A 20,117-nucleotide genomic window follows, 5' to 3' on the forward strand; every position below is an offset into this window, starting at 1 on the left:
TGTTGATTTCCCCATGTTCAGAAGAAGGCCCAAATTGTCAAACGTCACTCTTATGAAGTCTACCTGAGCTCTGGACTGGCCCTTGATGAGACAGTCATCGAGGAACGGGAACACTTGTACCTGCCGCCTGTGCAGGAACGCGGCCATGACCGCCATGCACTTGGTAAACACTCAAGGTGCCACTGACAGGCCGAACGGGAGGACTGTGAACTGACAGTGGTGGTTGTTCAGCACAAACCTGAGGTATTTTCTCTGCGGCACAGTTATTACTATGGGAAAGTACACGTCCTTCAAGTTGAGGGCGGCATACCAGTCTCCTGGATCCAATGAAGGGATGATGGAGGCCAAGGAGACCATGTGGAACTTGAGCTTCTTCATGAACTTGTTGAGTTCTCAGGTCTAGGATGGGCCTGGGAATACCAGGAATAGAAACCCTTGCCCTTCTGCTCCTGAGGAACCTCTTCTACTGTCCCTAGCAAAAGGAGCGAGTGCACCTCCTATATAAGGAGTTGCTCATGAGAGGGGTACCTGAAGAGGGACGGGGAAGGGGGGTGGAAGAGCAGGAGGGCACAGCATTGGATGGAGTATCCCCACTCTACTGTGCAGAGCAGCCAGCAGTCCGAAGTGATATGGGACCATGCACAGTAGAAAGGGGATAGTTGGGATGAAAAAGTAAGGCAGTGTAGATCCAGTTCTTGTTCTAGTGCGCCGTCTTCAACTGCACCTTCAAAAGGTCGGTTTGGGGCCAGGGAGCTGGTTTGGGTTGGCCAGAGCCCTGGCCTGAGGATGGGTGTGGCCTTTTCCTGCCGCTCCTATTCCTCCTCCAGGAACCGGCCTGTCGGTTCCATTGTTGGTAGAACCGCAGAGGAGGTTGCGGTCTGAAATGTTTCCACTGCGTGGCGAGAGTATGGAGGCTCAGTGATTTGAGGATGGCTCTTGAGTCTTTTAGGCTATGAAGCCTTTTATCTGTCTTTCCAGAAAACGGAGTCACACCCTCAAAAGGGGAGGTCCTGAATAGTCTGCTGGACCTTGGCTCCAAGTTTCAGGTCTGCCATACAAGAGCCCCTTCTCATGGCCACCCCTGTAGCCATCACCCGGGAGGCAGCATCAGCTCCGTCTAGCACCACCTGCAGGGAAGCTCAGGAGATGAGCCTGCCCTCCTTGATCAAGGCCGAGACTCGGCATGGAAGTATTGTGGCAGCAGCTTTGCAAATTTTCCATTGCTCCACATGTATAATAGCAGTACCTGCTAACAATGGCCTGCTGGTTTGAAATGCGGAGTTGAAACCCGTCCATAGAATAGACCTTTCTACCAAAAAAGGTTGAGTCTTTTCGCTTCCCTGTTCTTAGGGGAGGGTCCCTGATAGCCCTGCTGCTCAGACTGGTTAGCAGCATCCACAACCAGGGAATCAGGCAGCAGGTGCGAGTACAGATGCTCGATGACAGAAAGTAGCGCTTTTCATTGCGCTTAGCTGTGGGGGGAAACGAGGCTGGGGTCTGTCAAAGTTTTGGTTGTGACAGATACAGTTTTGATGACAGGGAGGGCAATGTGTGCAGGTCTGCAGGGCGCTAGGATGTCCACCATGGGATCTGTGTCTTTGATTACCTGCTCCACATGAATGCCCAGGCCATGAGCAACTCTTTTTTTTTTTTAATTGTTAAATTAAATTAATGGAGATCTCCCATCTCCTAGAACTGGAAGGGACCTTGAAAGGTCATCGAGTCCAGCCCCCTGCCTTCACTAACAGGACCAATTTTTGATTTTGCCCCAGATCCCTAAGTGGTCCCCTCAAGGATTGAGCTCACAACCCTGGGTTTAGCAGGCCAATGCTCAAACCACTGAGCTATCCCTCCCCCCTGTTGTTGCAGCAACTGCTGCAAGGCCCTGTTACCCTCCAGAGCTGGGGCTATAGCGGTGCCCGCCAGTGCCTCATCTGGCGAGGAAGAAGCCCCCATGAAGGGTGGCTGTTCCCTCACCATGGCACCCAAGGAGTTCCGCAACTCCTGGGGATCCCAGGTTGGAGCTGACTGGACGGTGCCGTTCCTGTAGGTGCCGGGACAGAGGACACCCATGGCATTATAGGCGTCGCTGTAGGTGTCGATGTCAGCACCATCGGTCAATGGTGCCATAGCCGACTGCGTCGATGTATGCTGCGGCGATGCCTCAATAGCTGGCTGCAGTGGCTGGGAGATCGCCAGGGCTGCAGGTCCCTGAGGGCCAGAAAGTGGAACAAAAGTAGCTGAAGCTACTGATGTTGCTGCCGAGTGCGACCCTTGACTCCATCCCTGGCTCTGATGGAAGGCCCAGGGTGTCCAGAAAGGCCACTACGCCGGGTTCTGCCACTGCGCCGGGTAAGCTAGTCTCTCCTGCCATGACCTGGACCTCCTGCTCCAGAAGAAGTAGTTAAAATTCAGGGAATGATGTACATGAAGTTCCCCAGCTTGAGTGTTTGTATGTGACCTGAATAAAACATACAATTTCAACTTCACATACCAACATAAAATTGTATAACAGTAAAACTTCATTAATCCACACATTTTAGAATATTGCAATAAGTGACCCATCCTACCGCCTAGCAAAAATTTCACAGAGACGTGATTAAAATATTCTTCTATATCTGGTAATATTTAATATTTTGTGAAAATAAGCATTTACAGTACTAGCTCATGAAGTATAATGAACCATAATTTTCAAAATAAATCACAGAAAACTGATGCACTAACTTGCTTTTTAAATAACTGTTCACTTACTAATTTGCAAATCTCACTAGCACACAACAGGTCTCCCACAGTGTAATTCAGAATGAGATACTATTTTACTAGTATTCTTCCTGTTTTAAAAGAAGAGGAAATCATGTAATAAAATCAAGCAATTTAAAAAAAAAGAGAAAGGGTGAAAACTAGAGTCCAGCAGCAGCCAACCATTTCTGAGCTGCAGTATTTGAGCAGCCTCTAGTGGGAGCCTGGGAGAAAACAACTTATTTACTTGCTTGAATAACAGGGATTTGTTTTAATCCTAATTAGAGCTCTCAGTCTAGAGGACAACAATTCAGTTTTACAGCAACTTTCAAGGTTTTGAAATTTGTATACATTCCACATTGGAAGAAAAGCAAAACCTTTTGACCATTTTCACAAAAACATAATTGGGAGAGGAGAAGAACTCTATAGCTGAGTGGTTAGGGCACTGGTCTGGGATTAGAGCTTGCTGGGAATTTTTCAACAAGAGTTTTTTTTTCCCCCCAATCAGATATCAAATCATTGAAACCAGAATTTTCACAGAAGTGTTCAGGTCCGGGAGGGAAGGAGAGGAGAAGATGCGGGGGACAGGGAGGGAGAAAGGGGAAGAAGGATAACTGACCCATCCCACAATAGCCAATAGCCTGGTGGTTAGGACACTCATCTGGTATGTGGGAGACCCGAGTTCAGGTTCCTGCTTTGACTGATTAGAAGCAGTTTTTGATCATGGATCTGAACCTGGGCCTCCCACATCCCAGACCTGAGGCCTAACCACCAGGGTAGGGCATCAAAGTCTCTGGGTATGTCTAACTGCAGCAGCAGCCGCCATCAAAAAACACCACCACCACACTGCAGAAGTAAATATCAGAGCTGGTTTACCTGATTCAGGCTCGTGCTATGGGACTAAAAAATGGGAAGTGTAGATGTTCCCACTCAGGCTGGAGACTGAACTTTGAGACCCATTCCCCGACTGGGTTTCAGACCCTGGGCTCCAGCGTGAGTGGGAACATTGACTCTTCCCATTTTTCAGTCCACGATCCCAAGTCAGTTGACCTGGGCTCTGAGATCTGCTGTGTTTTTGTTGTTGTTTTGGGGAGAGTAGATGTACCCTCTTCTCCCTTTCAAGAGCAAGCAAGCACATGACGAGCCTGACCCAAAAACCTTCCCAACCAGCATAATTTGTTTTTTAATTTTAGTGAAAATGTTGCAAACAGCTCTAATCCTTATCCACAGTAAATTCTAGTAAATACATTCTGCAGTTACAGAATCCAAACAGTTAGTATCCTTTATCATTCCTTGCAGTGCAACATTCTATAGGCCAAGGATATAAATACCCTTCAGTTGCTCTATATCTCCAGAAGCTCTATTTGCAGTTGGGCTCAGAAGTAGAGGAAAAGAGGCAGGGTCACTGCAGCTGAGTGGATAGAATATAATCGAAGAACAGGAGCTACTGTTGAAAAGTAACCCCCTTTTCTTCCCTTACCTTCCCCCTAGCCCTACTGTAGGCAACTAGGTGCAACCTCCCAGAGGAGGTAAACAAGGAGCCTTTCAGAAAAGGGGATTGAATTAGTATCTATGATGCAGTGTCAAGAGAATATTGAATAATGATGAAGGTGCAAGCCAAAACTTCATACAGCAGTTCTACAAACTACACACAAAAATCAGTGTACGTACGTGCAATTAAGGTTGCCATTTCCCTAGTTGATCGAGCCCAGACACATCAGCTGGTTCCTAACTGAGGCGGGTTAGTCTTTAGATTTGACCAAGGGCCATAAATAAGTCTCACATTTCAAATTGGTGGGGTTATAATTGTTAATACCTAGAGACCCAGGCCATGTAGCCTTACTTCACTATAGTTCTACAGCTTTGGGGGGAAAAGGCAGGCAGCAGTATTAACAGAGATGGAAGTTTGATAAAACTTTTGTCAGGAATTTGAGGGTGGGGTTTGAATATCACCTTGTCTTTGTGAAATAGTGTAAAGTGAATGGGCCACCAGATTGTGCAGCTCAAACCCTCCTAGACTAAGTAATGCCCACAAAAAGTGGAAGCATGTAACCTGACACAAGCAATAGTAAGATTTTTCATTGTTTTAACATATTAAATTCCGGAAGATCAGTAGGCTACTGGATAAAATTCCTGGGAGCATTTTAAATTTGTTTCATCATGGGATGGTAAAACACCAGTGACTAACATATCCCTGTATTAGGAACAACATAGAAGATAAATAAGCATTTACAACAAACAGGAATAGTGCCTTGAGCAAACCATTTAAACCAGTTCCATTCGGCCATGTAAAGCTTCCCAGCAGAAGGCTTTTGGATTCCAACATTACTTCCTTTATCCCCTCAGCTAAGCACAAGACATCCTCCCCTAAAAACTCTGCAGCTAAGAGGTCTGTTTTAGGGTTCCAGAGGTGGTATTATTTGGATGCACCACTCTACCTTTCTGATGAGACAAGCTTCAGAGGAGAAAGAATAGGTTAACTTTTAACAGGGCCGGAAACTCCAAGAACAGGTCTGCAGGATAACCAACTCTTGTCTTGCCAATTCTGCAGTACCCTGAAAGCCAGAAGAATTTGAAGGGAGGCATGAAGGAGTTTTTCTTCAGTTTAAATGAAGTTATTTATCACATTCTTAGAATGAGCACCTGTATTTAGGCAGCACTGAATATTGGTTCAGGATATGTACCTGTGGCACTATGGTGTGTGTTGGGAGTTTGAAAGGAGGTTCCTGTTGTATTTAAATCAATTTAAATTTAAGTCTAAGAACCAAGACTTCAGGGATAACGAGGAGGGGATTATTGCCATGGCCTGATCCTTCACAATCTTTTTTGTCATCTTTACTCTCATATGGGAAAGGCATAAGGGGGACATTTTAGCCCAGAGGTGGGCAAACTACAGCCCCTCAGGGCTTTGGATCCAGCCACGAAAGTCTGAATACATCTAAAATTATCTAAATATTCTTCAACCTGTTCTTTTCCTATTTTGACTGGTGTTCTTTCCGCCTTATTAATATTTTATTGTATATCCAGTCACCATTAACCTTTTTTGGGAAAAAGGATGCAAAATAGGCATTGAACATCTCATCCTTCTTAATGTCACCAGTTATTAGCTCTCCTTCCCCACTATACTTTCCTTCATCTTCCTCTTGCTCCTCATGTATTAATAGAACCTCTTATTGTGTTCATGTCCCTTGCTAGGTATAAATCATTTTATCATTTAGCCTTTCTGATTTTGTGCTTACATGCTTGTGCTATTCTTTTGTAATTAGCCTTAGCAATTCATCCATGTTTCCCCTTTTTGATTTTCAGGTCATTAAAGAGCTCCTGGTAGAGACTGTGATGCTGTGTATAAGAAAAAAGAAGAACAGGAGTACTTGTGGCACCTTAGAGACTAACAAATTTATTAGAGCATAAGCTTTCGTGGACTACAGCCCACTTCTTCGGATGCATAGTGGGCTGTAGTCCACGAAAGCTTATGCTCTAATAAATTTGTTAGTCTCTAAGGTGCCACAAGTACTCCTGTTCTTCTTTTTGCGGATACAGACTAACACGGCTGTTACTCTGAAACTTGTGTATAAGAAAGATGATCATTTGTATCATAGTTGCTACCACTGTTCTACAATGCAACAAAACTTGTATAATGTCGTGTAAGGAGTCAGTTGCAAAGTTATGATTTGCTAAGTATGATTATCCTGTTTATATGCATGTATCATCTCTGTATCTGAAGTTATGAATATTGGCTATGTACTTGTATCTTAAACCTGTGTTGTATTCCTGGGTGACACCCCCAGACAGAATTTACATTAGGGCGAGACAGCTACGTGTTGATGGCCTATCAAGGACACTCCACTCTCACAATGGGCCATTGAAGAAACTCATCCTGTTCAGATAGCTCTTCCTGAGAATGGCTCAGACAGCAAACTAACAATGGCCACCCCCTGTGATTCAGCAAAACGTTTAAAGGCATGTGATGTGCTCATGTGACCATGGACTCCATCTTGAGCCAGTAACTTTCCACATACATGGACTGTGAGCTTTGTTGGGGACAATAAATTTCCATGCACATGGCAAAGGATATAAAAAGACCTCTGAGACACCTCCATGTTGCTTCTTCCCTGCTCTAATTCTCTGGGCTGTGAATTTACAACTAAAAGGGGCATCTTGAACTATGGACCGAGGACCTTTCAATCTTTTGGAAGTTACCAGAGAGACTTTTACAAGCCAACAGTCTATTCCATCACTGCTACAAACCTGATAAGGATTTTGCAATCATTTGTATGTATATGATTAATAATATAAAAGTTATAAATGATTACTCTTTAGTTAGTTACTAAGAATTGACTGACAGTTTGATATTTGGATAAAAACGGAGATCTGGGGCTATGTGTGGGGAGGTGGTCAGGGGTGCGGCTCTTACCTGGGGCTCCAAGGCAGGGCAGGACAGGGGGCCTCTGCACACTTCTGCCCCCAGGCACCGCCCCCGCAGCATCCCATTGGCCGCAGGGGCGCTCGGGGCAGGGGCAGCACATGGAGGCAAGCCCCACCCTGCCCCTGGGCAGTACAGAGGGGCCAGCAGCTACTGGAGTGAGCCGGCAGACGCCACTCAGCTCCACTGCGCTGCCGGGGCCCCTAAGCAGGGAGTGCCCAGGGGTGGCAGGTGAGGCCCAGCCCCAAAACTGCTGGAGCCCCGCGGGCCAGGAGTTTGAGACCCCCTGTTATAGCGTAAATCACCAGCTTTGGGGATGGTCTGCCCTATTACTTGCAAGCTGCCATGAGTCTAGCATTCTTAGTGTGGCCCATCAAGGCACCTGGTCACAGAGCCATATTGGCCTCCTACAATTCTTCCTATAGTTCCTTTGCATCGGAACAGGTTGCAGTTGTATGTTTAATGCATTCTCTTTGAGAAACTGCCAGCTCTCCTGAACTCCTTCATCCCTTTGATTTTCTTCCCAGGGACTTGATCTGCTAATTCCCTCAGTTTGTTTAAATCTGCTTTTTTGAAGTCCATTTTCCTTACTCTGCTGCTCTCACGCCTTCCTTTCCTTACAATCGTGAAATCCGCATAATTTCATAATCACTTTTACCCAAATGCTTATTGTAGCAGAAGCTAAGGAAATCAATAGGCAACTCTTCCTGATCATATTTTCAGGGGATCTCCAGGACGTTATTTGTATACTTTGAAGTTTTGGAAGATCTAGGTGAAATGCAGACCATTACAGCATTAATACTGATTTCATTATGGGCTGCATGCCATTGTTTCTCTTTGTACTACAAAAAAAAAAATCTTGTGCCCTTATTAAAATCTGCCTCGCAGAATTGGTTCCATAATTCTCACGTGTAGTATATGGATTATTTTACCCTTTATCTTCTGATGCTACCAAGATCTTGTTGATAGTGTTGGTTTATTTTAATTTATTTTGAGGAAAGGATAAACTTGTCCTTAAGACGAGTGAGTTCAGTAGTACATCTAAGCTTGTCAGAATTCTATTTTCTTTTAATAATTCTGATGGATAGTATTGATTCATTTACATTTTCACAACTGCACAAAGTTATGGCTTTTAAGGATTTTTTCCCTATTTTCATAGTTGCAGGAAATTATAGGGGGAGGAATCAGACAAATTAATGACTGTAAATGTTAAGATTTATAAATCTTAATTTTTTAACTGTTCAAACACACATGGTCAACCCTTCAAAATATACCAAATAAATATCTTTAAACTTTAATAAGTTCCCTATCAGCATTCTTACTTTGCCTATCTGTAAATTTAGATTATCATTGGAAATATTTTGTCAGTTTCTGTGTATGGTGAAACAAACATTTACTGCCATTTACCAACAAAAAAATCTATATTAGTCTTTGAAGGATTAGCCTTCCTTGATTATCTCAAGCACCCAATTGCTGAGGTGGTTCACTCCCAGATGAGGGCGCACCCTGAAACACCTCTCAGAGAGATGGAATCAGTCTAGAATTGAGAAACTAAACACAAAAACACAAGTTGGATTGCTTTCTAAAGGAAGACCAAGGCTGGGATTTAATTCTCAAAACAGAATGGCCTCCTCCTAATTTGTGATCTCAATACTGGAACCTGGATGAGCAAATTCTTCAAAGGGAACACCTGCTGAGATAAGATAATTTGAAGAGTCTCTCTTCCTGGAATGAGGGAGGGACTTATTCTTGTCTAAAGATTCAATGACTGCTTTGTCTGTATGCTTACCTTACCAACAAAATATATGGCAGGATATCAGAAGTTAGCCTGAAATATTCCAATTTCTTCAAGCAGAGCTGTAGTTGCCCCTCAGACACATCTTTGAAAGTTATGAATAACAGCAAATCAGTCAGGTGCAGCATTAGCCCTGAAAAAGCTTCTAGGAAAATCTAGTTTAAAGTAGATTTTATATATTTTTGTGCACTCTCACAATTGTCTCCTAGATGAGAACAGACCTGCACAATAAGATTGCAGCCAATACTCAGCACTGAGGCTGTTGTATCCAAATTTAGTCTGTGTGATGATTTCACTCTCATGTCTGTGTGTTTGGCAGGAATACTCCCTCAGCTGGTATTATTAGGCCTTTTACTAATGAAGCTGCAGGCTTCACCTTAGCCAGAGTAATGAAGATCTTTTAGTCCTTAGATACCAATGAGTCTTCACAAGAATTTCCCACTCCCCCTTAATTACACCTTCAAACCACCTAAGGAAGACCTACACAGCATTCCTTCAACTTTTCAGGGTGTTTTATTAATGTTTCATTTTCTAAAAATGTAAGTACGTATGAAGCTAGTCTTAGATTGTGCTTAATTCTGAGAAGCTTAATTAAGAGTCTCAGGTATCTCACTCAAAATCCTAGCTCTAGAGATTCAGCCTTCTCTTTAGGATATCTAGAGGGGAGACTCACATGAGAGGTTTTAAGACACTGTGCTGCCCCTTTAAGAGCAAAATGTGAAGCAACTGCCTTCACCAGTCCTTGGGACAAAAATACTTGAGAGGAGGGGGAGAGCACATTACCAGGGAGATCAAAAAAGAATCTGCGGAAACATATCCTGCAGGTCTGCCCCCTAAGGAAAACAGTAATCACATTTGGCTAGATCTACAAAGGGACTAGGGAGACAAGGTGGGTGAGAGAATATCAGGGAGATCTAAGGGATTTAGGATCAGGCGCCCTGCCACCCAGTGGAATCAATCCTCAGCCCCACATTAGGTGTCCAGGCTTCCAATACAAAGTATAGGCAGTTAGGCACCTAAAAAACAAGGGATTCGTAAAAGCCTGCACACAGAGCAGGGAGGTGCCTAAGCTGGCCAGCAGGAAGTGTCAAGGAAAAGGGTGCAAACAAAGCCCTGCCCCTGAAACTCAGTTAGGCGCCTATCCCTGCTTGGGATTCACAGCTATGACCCCTCCCCTGAAATTAGAGACCTACACCAGGTCAGTCCTTTTGCAAAAAAAGAAAAAAAAATGGAGGTGGTGGCGGTTCACCCCCTCTTATGCCCAATAGTCCAATGGTTAAAGCACTCACCTGGGTGGTGGGGGATATCCCCACTCTGCCTAATTTGGAGCAAGGACTTGAACTCATGTCTCCTAGGTGATTGCCCTAACCCGTGAACTATAAAGCTATTCTGGGGTGGGTGTCTCAGTCTCTCCTTTTGAAGCTGTTCTACTTTGCATGAAATACTTAAATACTCCTTGGAGCAGGGACTGGAACCTGGGTATCCCAAGAAAGTGTGCTAATCACTAGGCTATAGAATCTCTCTCTCACCCAATGAATTTTTAAATATTTTATATAAAGAGGAGGTAGATCCATCTCACAGAGAAGGGGGTCTGAATCACTTCACCTCGTACTGCTGGGTGCAGGCTGAGTGGGGTGTGCCAACACAGAATGGGGAGGGAGCCGGAGCCACTGGAAACAAATGATTCACTAGTATTAGAAAGGTTACAGGAACTGGCACTTTTAATGGCAGCTATGGCCTTGTAAGAAAGACAGCTTGTGAGAAGGGGGATATTTTGTAGCCTTTTCAACCATCTCAGCACAGAACCTGCCTATGTGCTGGCTGGGAGCAGGAATCTCTCTCTGAGTACATGTGTCTGCTTAGGAGTTTTGAGGAGAAAACCCTTGAAGACAATGAAGAAAAAGTTAAAGTTTACAAATCCTGTAAAGGCTCTACTACAAAGGGAGACCTATCATCTGTCATGTGTGCCATTTGGAGGCAGAGAATTCTTAAGAGTTCTTCCTGAGGAAAAGTCCTATGCTCAGAGCACAGATATGCTCAGCCTCCCCATGGAGATGGGGAATGCCCACTGTGAAGACTGACATGGAGGCTACTGAGAATTATTCAGTTCTAAATACCCATAAACTTTGAAATACAAGACAGTGGTAAGTGATACTTGCTCAAATTTACAAGATGAAATAAATATATAGTATAAACCTCTAGGAGGCAGAAGAGTTACACTTATGAACTGCACTCTGTAGGTTATTTTAAAGCTTTCAGATACATATTCTAAAGCAAAATATACAAGAAAGTGGTGATAGAACTAAATTTAGTACATTTTAAAGAGAAAAAAGAATACTGTCGGTATTCTATCATTTTCTAAGATTCCTCTAATTCTCCCTCTACTAAAAGCAGCCTATCAGATGTTCTTAATATGGCATTGATTTGAAAGTTGAAGCACAATCAGGTTTTTCAAAAATGTCTTCGTTTACAACAGTGATTCTACTTTTCAAAACACTGAAGATCATAATTCTCTCAAATACAAACAGCATATATTCTAATACACAGTTATTCTATGAATTAGGATATGTGAGCGTGCTCCAGCGGGCACAGTATTCTGTCCCCTCCTTCTGTCCTGTGCCATCCAACCCGTCCCCATCCCATTTCTGTCTATTCCTGACCCCTCAATTCTCATCCCAATCCCATTTTCTTCATTTAGCCAATCCGTCTCCACTCCCCAGATTTCCCATCCCAGTCCCCTTGCCCAGCAGTCCTAAATTTCACTCATCCAGACTACAGTAACTCCTTGCTTAATGTTGTAGTTATGTTCTTAAAAAATGCGACTAAGTGAAACGATGTTAAGTGAATCCAATTTCCCCATAAGAATTAACGTAAATGGGGGGGGGGGGGGTTAGGTTCCAAGCTAATTTTTTTCACTAGACAAAAGACATATACATATACAGTATAAGTTTTAAACAAGTTCTAATCAGAGAATTGTCTGGGGACCTGCTCATGAGCTCCCTGAGCTTCTCCTAAAGCAACCGTGTTGATATCAGGTGGGATATTTCCCAGGGAATGCCTTGCTACTAAATGATGAACTAGCACTCGGCTGAGCCCTCAAGGGTTAACACATTGTTAATGTAGCTTCACACACTACAAGGCAGCACCAAGGGAGGCAGGAAACAATAGAACAGTGGCTGCAAACACTTCTCTGGGGAAATAGAACATGATGATGAACCCATGCTATCCCTCTGGAGCGCACCACTCTTTCCAAAGTGCCAGGCTGGGGTGGGGTGGTGTGCACTCAACTCTGCCCCAGGCCTGCCCCCACTCCACCCCCCTCCCCAAGTGCATCCTCTCTCCTCCCCCTAGCCTCCTGACCGCCCATGAAACAGCTGATTGTTGTGGGCGGGAGGTGTGGAGAGGGGGGGGGGGGGGAGTTGCTGATCCAAGGGGCCGCTGGGGTGTGGTGGAGGGGCAATGCCAGCCCATCCTGGTTCCAAGCCCCCACGTCCAAACAATGTTATAAGGAAACACTGCAAAACTTTAAATGAGTATGTTCTAATAGATCAGGGACACAACAATGAAACAATGTTAACCAGGACGACGTTAAGTGAGGAGTTACTGTACTTGTCCCAGTTCTCTCTCCCAATCCCATTGTCCAAACAACCCCAATTCTCCTTCCCCATCTCCTCATCCAATCTGTGTCCCCCCCCCCACCATTACCCCATGTTTTCCCATACCCACTGGCTCCCAGTCCTAATCTCCTACCCCAGACTCCCTGGCATCGCAGTTCCAATCGCCGTGTGTGTCCCCTAGCTACTTGTCCCAGTCTCTTTGCCCAGCCTGTCTCAGTTCTTCACCCCACACCCAAGCTTCTGGCCAGATGTGTTTCCCCTCGCCCCCACTGTTCTCAGTACCAATCTCTCTTTCCACCCCCAGTTCCTCAGCCAATATCTCACTCTCCACCCCTCCCACACACACCAATTGGATTCTAGTTCCCACCTCCACCCTATTTCTCTCTCTGGCTCCCAGTCCCATTCTCCTTGCCCAGCCTCCCACCCAACTAATAGTCCCAGCTTGTCTTCTGCTCCCTCTCTTCCCACACCCTTTGTTAGACTCTGCTGCAGGCTGCTTGTCACAATCTAGTCCATCCAGCCCTGAAGGTCTATCTATTGCCCCCTCTGCCTTCGAACCAAAAACAGTTTCCTCCTCCATGGCTGCCTAGCCATCAACAGGAGTGTCACTGACATCACAGAAAGGAATCTTCCTGTTCTCAGTTCTGTTGCCCAGACAGATTTGGTCCACAGCAGCCCCAAGCTGCAATTACTGGGAAAGTCCCGCTTAGTGTCAGGCTGCAGCATGCCCAATACAGACAGAATCTTTGGGGGAATTTAGTTGCTGAAATTTATTAAGTCTCTACTAAGCATGTACAAACTACACTTTTTCCAAAGGCTTATAACTTGGCCAGCCTTCAGCAGATTTTTATAAAGGACAGCAAAAAGGCACATCCCTGAAACAAAGGCTACCCTCCTCCTAAATTTCAAGTCACAGCTCAATGCCTGGGAGCACAAGCGCTTTTCAAAGAAAAGGTTACCAAAATTGTTTCGCATGGTCAAAACAATATTTTTCCCTAGCCTTGTTCTTGGAAATGGGTGAACCATTTTGGCTGAAATTTTCCAAAATATTCAGCATGAGGCAGACATTAGCCATAGAACATTTCTGCCCAAAAGGTTACTGTTCAGAAAAGTTGTAAGCATCTGAAAAACAGATCTTATAAAGGCACTTGTTGGGCAGCCTTAGTAATAGGCAGGGCTCGTAACAATGCCTATGATAAGACCAACACCTCTAACGAAAGCCTAGCCCTGCACTCCCCAAGTGTCTGGGCTATTGACACTATACCCACAATTTTTGTAACTTTAGCAACCAACAACAATGTACAATTAAAAATACTCCTGCTTTTATTTTAGCTACCAGCTGAGGTGACTCAGATTAGGGGATTCTCTCGCAGAAATGCAATTTACAGATAAATTCTCTAGGAGTGTGCAGATTCAATAGTTGAATACACTCAAATTATGTACGATAACCAGCTAGTTTTCAGGCAACTGTGACAAACATAAGGATTTAAGACATTCTATAAAACAGAGAAATCGGTTAGAGTAAAAATAGCTTTATAATTACAATTCTCAGAACAGCTGAATTGTCGTCAGTCCTCTGTGTTTTGTTATGTGACTAATTTTTTACAATGCTTTTTACACCTGTTAAACACATCACACACAGCTTACCCAGATTTGCTGTCATGGACTCCAGATCTGCTAAAAACCCTGGAACTTGCTGGAGTTGTTCCTGCAGCTCTATTAGACTACTCCTCTTCTTCTCCCAGTGTGCAGAGAGCATCACAACTTCGCTATCCACTAGCTGTAATATTTACAACCAATGATAAAACTTAGTTTGTATTTACTTGCAAAATAATGATTATTAATTCATGAACTTCAGCTTTATGAGCATCTTGATTGATTTGTATAATCCATGCAGTCACAAAGCCTATGACTAGAGCAATGAAGTTTCAGTGATGAGAGAGGTTCACAGTATGCTTTAGTACAAGTTGCGGGGCGGGGTGTTAAAAAAATGTTTAAGTTCAATATGGTCTAACAGGAAGTCTCCATAAAATGTAGACTTTGCTATTTATTATCAAGTATTTATTTCTACTCATTTCAGGAATAAACATTTATAAAACAGCTTCTCTGAAGATTCTGGCCCTCCTCTCCCCCAAGTTTAAGCTCTTAAGCATCTTAATACCCTGTCTTTCAGGGCGGAGTGATTTAAATCAATCAGTATTTAAATCAGCAAGCAGGAAACGGATTTAAATCCTCTATTTTCATCTTGTTTTATATTTGTACTTTTTAGTTATTTTTGATTCTCAATGATTGGTAACCATTAAAACATGTTGATTTGCAACAAAATATAGCCTTTACACTAAATTGTGCTTCATTTTTCTTAACCAGGTACACTGCTTAAATCCATCAGTATAGATTAAGTATACTATATAGCTTTACATACATTTATTCAGATTCTTAATTTTTATTACGTTATGCATCATTTCATTTTTTCCTCTCTTATTTACTAGATCATGTTTAATTTTATTTATGTCAAGGTCTACTTGGATCAAAATTCAAATTAAATTAAAATGGACAAAAACAGCATTTTAAAAAACTTATTAGTTTACTCCTAGGAGAATTCTGTGTCACTGCAGGCACACAGAAACCTGTCCCCTTGCAGATTCTCTCTGCATTCACGCAGAAAAATGGTTTCTGTGTGGAAGTAAAGAGAAGCTGCACCAGTGCTCACTCACCCATCCCAGCAGTGGGAGTGCATCTGGTTGGGTACCCAGAGCAGCCGGGGAAGAGTCACTGCCCAGGAACATTAGTCCCAGCTGGGCAGGGTGAAGAGGGGTGGAGTTCCCCCTCCTCTGCCTGGAGCAGCTGGGGCTGGGTCAGATCAACCCCCCAGAAACCTCCCCCAGCTACAGGAAGCTCTTCAAAGCGGGTTGGGGGCAGGGCTGGCAGGAGGTGAGGCTTGGCTGGGGGGCTGGGTGTGGGTCCAGATGCATGGGGGTTGAGCAGACAGAGGAGCAGCTCACCATACAGTGACCCCTCCCCCACACACTTCCTGGTCCCATTGCGTCTCAGCCATGGGTGGAGAAGTCACTGTACGGAGAGCTGCTCCCCTATCCGCCCAACCCCCATGCATCTGGACCACACACACACACACACACACACACACCCCCGCCAAGCCTCACCCCTCCACACACCTGGAAACCCCCCATTAACCCCCTCTCCTGCATCGGAGCCCTCTGCACCCAGAACCCCTGATTCCCCAAGCCTCACCCCCTGCATCAGGAACCCTGCCACACCTAGACCTGCATCCCACTGAGCTCCAACCAGCTACACCCTGGCCCTCACCCCACCAAGCCCCACTCCCCTAGCACCTAGACACCCCGCTGAGCCCTCCACACCCAGACCCACCCTGAGTGCTAACCACTTCCCCTGAACCCTGCAGATGCCCATTCCCCCTGCAACTAGAACCCCCAACAAGCCCCTGTGCATCCACATCCCCCACACAGAGTTGCCTGCACCCAGATTGCGCCACACAGAACCCTAATACTCGAGGGAATTGTGTGCCAAAATTTTTTTAAAAAATTAGAATTCTGCAGACCATTTTCAATTATTTTGGTAATTTATTTCAAAATACTTGTCAGGAAATAATTTAAAATTGCATGATTATATTGTGTTATTTTGACAAAGTACGCAGAATTTTAATATTGTGTGTAGAATTTTTATTTCTTGGTGCAGAATTCCCTCAGGAGTATTAAGTTAAATAAAACTTCCCTAAATGTGCTTGATACATAAGAAAAGGTTTATCAAAACATGTTCTACTTTTAAAACCAACTGATTTATTAAGCAAAGGGAGAATTATCTATATTAAGTGAATTGAACAGAAAGTTTCTGGTCACCACATCCTTCAACATTTTAGAACTAGTTGATCTCATTCTCCCAAACCTAGTTTTTATACATAGATTGGAAGAAGTTTCCCTGCTTTTTCAGCTCCAACTGGTTTCTTAACTCTGAATGAACTAGATGAGTAAACCAAAAAGAGGAAAATATTCTTCTGCAGGTGTAAAGACAGGCTACTGCTATCAAAAGCTGTTTTAGCACTTAAACTTTGATTCCAGGTGCTTAGCCAGGGATTTCCTCCAGTGCAGTAGTAGACTCTCTTTACAACTTGCAACAAAGATGTGCTTAGTATTATTTTTATTTAATTTACATTTAAATAAATTATAAATTTAGGCCTTAACATAACGGTCATAATTTCACATTTATTTTTAAAAAATAAACCTGTATTTAATTTAAATTTTAAAAATCTGATATTTTTATTTTAAAACATTAATTTTTATCTGCCCTGCTGCCCTCACAATTAAGGACGGAGAGCTCCCAATTCACAATTCTGGGTCCTCTGAAGGAGTCCTCAAGGAAAGAAACGTGAGATTCCGGACATTTATAAGGTTGAAAAATATGCAGCTCTAAAGTTGTTGTTTTTTTTGTAAGTCCTTCAGACCTCTTTAAACATTGTCAAGGAAAAGAGGGCACAAAATAATCTCCAACTGCCATCATATCATCTTTAAAATATAAACAATACAATGCTCTATGTGAACACAACTGTTGGAATTATTAATATTTGACATTAATATGGGAAACCAAACACTAATTTAATCATAAATTCCTTTACTACATTCAAAGGCCAAACGGTACTTATGCAATAACTCTAAACATGCCTAAAAAGGCTAAATAATAAGCGAACAGTAACCAAAACACGTATAAGTATCTTGATCAAGAAATTTACAAACTCAGGCTAAACCCAGAGTGCTTAAACCCATATCGATCGGCTCCAACATGGTCAGGCAGGTATTAGCAATGAACCCTTTAAGACTTTACTTTTTATACCTTAAACAAACAAGTGATGTCATTGCCAATTACTGACTTCAGCTAAAAAAACAGTTTGAGACAGTTCACCCTTATTTCCAGTCTTAATCCAGATAAGGTTTACAACCTCCTTTCTTCAAGGCCTTTCCTCCCCTCCTTTTTGCTGTACAACAGTTTCCCATTGCACCTGGGTTCACATAGGCTTTAACACTGGTGCGTGGGTTGGGGAAGGGCCGTGTTGGCTCATGTTAGACAGATTCTGTTTGATATAAAACCATCTTCAGTCACCCCCACTGATCAAAGGCTCTCTTTTTAGAAACTTCCCCTTATCTTATTAGTTATTCTTTGAACCAGACATACTCCCTATTTTATTCCTTCTGGCCTTGTAGTTCATTGTTTTCAAGGCCTTCCTTCTACTTGCTAGTCAGGGCCTCTCTTTACAACACACACTTCCTTAACCAAAATCTTAAGCTAACATTAATTTTATACTTCTCCTACAAAAGGATTCTCAGTACTGGATACAGGGTTTTATCTAGAGGGGAAAATATCATTTAAATATGAAGTTGTAAGCTGGAAATGTAACCTAAATTAATATAACACTTTTCCAGCACTCTATGATTAAGGAAAATAAATATAATAAAGCAACAAAGCTTTCTTCACATATTGTCATGGGGAAAAATGTGAAAAACTTCAGGCATGACAGCTCAAAAATGGTCAAAGCAATTTTACAGAGCAGTGGGGGTAAACCTTTGACAGCAGATGACTGGACTCGAAGACCAAAGAGGTTCCTTCCAGTCTTATGTTCTAAATATCAACATTTATAACCATATTAACTATTTTGCCTCAGTTTAATCTTATGTTATAAGCCTGCTTTAGTCTTTACTGAATTTTAGAGCTATTTATAATTTTCACATACATGATGCTTGGAGAATAGCAGCTCATATTTAAGTTTGTAGATGCTTGTTTTATTAAATTAAGTGTTTAGGCTAATGACAGAAATTCCTAGGAGAAAACTGCTTTTTTTCCAAATTAGTGATAAGGAGAAAAGCTTCAAGAATACCTTCCCTTTGTTAAAGGATAGAAAGATATTCTTCTTCTAGGATTTCAAAGAGAAGTAGTGAATAGTAACAAATTTATCAAGGATACCTACCTTTGTTTACACCTACAGCAGCACGTAGAGTACAGGAATTACAAGTGTAGCTACATGCTGCAGTGAAAGGCTCTGGAAGCAGGAAGACAACAGGGCACTACACTGCCAAAAATATCAGTGTATACGTGTGGGGCACTGCTTGGAAACAGAGAGCTCGTGAACGGTATATACCATGGGGGAACAGGCAGGTATAGCACTCTACTCCCCTAAGGCACGCCTCACCATGTATCCTGCTACTTATACCCCAGCTAGCGGGGCATGCAGTGTCTGTACATTACATACTACCACAAGTGAATATGTACCTTAAGTCACCCGTCTGGTATAGTGAGGAGTTTTTTTTAATCTGAAGCAACAGACTTTGTAGGAATTTTGGAAATTCTGCTTCAACTACTACCTGCTAAATACAGTAGAACCTCAGAGTTACGAACACCAGAGTTACGAACTGACCAGTCAACCACACACCTCATTTGGAACTGGAAGTACACAATCAGGCAGCAACACAGACCAAAAAACCCAGAGTTATGAACAAACTCCATTCCTGAGGTGTGTGTAACTGAGGTTCTACTGTACTGGATTAAATCAAGTAAAAATAATCCTCTAATTATCCAACTGTAATGTAATTTGGTCTCAAAATACTGATATTTATTAGTAAAAATAAATAAATAAATTTTAAAAAAGTTTCACAGCTCTTCAGATATTTTAACAGATGTAATTTTTTTTTCTTACCTCTCCAGCTTTTGCACATTCCTTAGCTCCTTTGTGAAGGGCCACCCAAGTGTCTTCATACCTGAACAGAATAAAAATTAAACTTTTGTGGTTATGCTTACCATAAATTCAGTCCCAACTCAAAAACAAACATTATGAATGTTGGTGTTTCATCTTATCTGTGTATTTCTAAATGCAAATTTCACATTAGTAGCGTATTTGTCCCAGTTGAAAACTTTGCATTTGCTGCTTAGTGCTCCATGGATTTCTTAAACTGCTAATTAACCTGACTAGAAAACACAGCCGAGTCATATCTTCATAACTGTACAGAAAAAAAAAAAAAACTAAACACACTAGTGGAAACACTAGTCCCACGAGGAAAGCAATAAAATACTAACATTAAAGATCTTATAATTGTATGCAACACAAATAGCATTCTGATTAGGATTTTTTTTTTTTTTTTTAAGGTATACGTGCCTATGGAATCTGCGCTCTAGTACATACATCCATGTAAACTTTTACTGGAACACTCAGTAAGACCATTGACCCCAGAGTTATTTAAGCAGCTCTTCATCCATACAGTGACTGTTTATTACAATGCCAGGTGCACTTCCGGATACTGCAAATATAAACTATTATTTTTATTAATTATTTACAGTAGCACCTAAAGGCCTGAAGATTGAGGACCCACTATGACAAGTTCTTTTGGGCCAAGATACCTAAGATATACAAGTATGTATAAAATAAATCAGAGGGAATTATGGAAGTGCCATATGCATGTTCATAGGCCAGAGTGGATTGATTTATATCCAAGTGATTTAAATCACCAACTTTAATCATGATTTA

General features: G+C 42.6%; 1 protein-coding gene across 1 annotated transcript in view; it reads right to left on the bottom strand.

The window, feature by feature from the left end:
• Nucleotides 1-20,117, bottom strand: part of DTNBP1 (dystrobrevin binding protein 1) — a 170,666-nt gene that overhangs the window by 131,559 nt on the left and 18,990 nt on the right. The window contains exons 4-5 of the mRNA XM_054017984.1: nt 19,293-19,353; nt 14,222-14,354 (exon numbers count right to left, since the gene is read on the bottom strand). Coding sequence (XP_053873959.1) covers nt 14,222-14,354; nt 19,293-19,353 — 194 coding nt within the window. The remainder of the gene's footprint in view (nt 1-14,221; nt 14,355-19,292; nt 19,354-20,117) is intronic.

The sequence above is a fragment of the Malaclemys terrapin genome, chromosome 2 (assembly GCF_027887155.1).
Source record: "Malaclemys terrapin pileata isolate rMalTer1 chromosome 2, rMalTer1.hap1, whole genome shotgun sequence".
Taxonomy (NCBI): domain Eukaryota; kingdom Metazoa; phylum Chordata; order Testudines; family Emydidae; genus Malaclemys; species Malaclemys terrapin.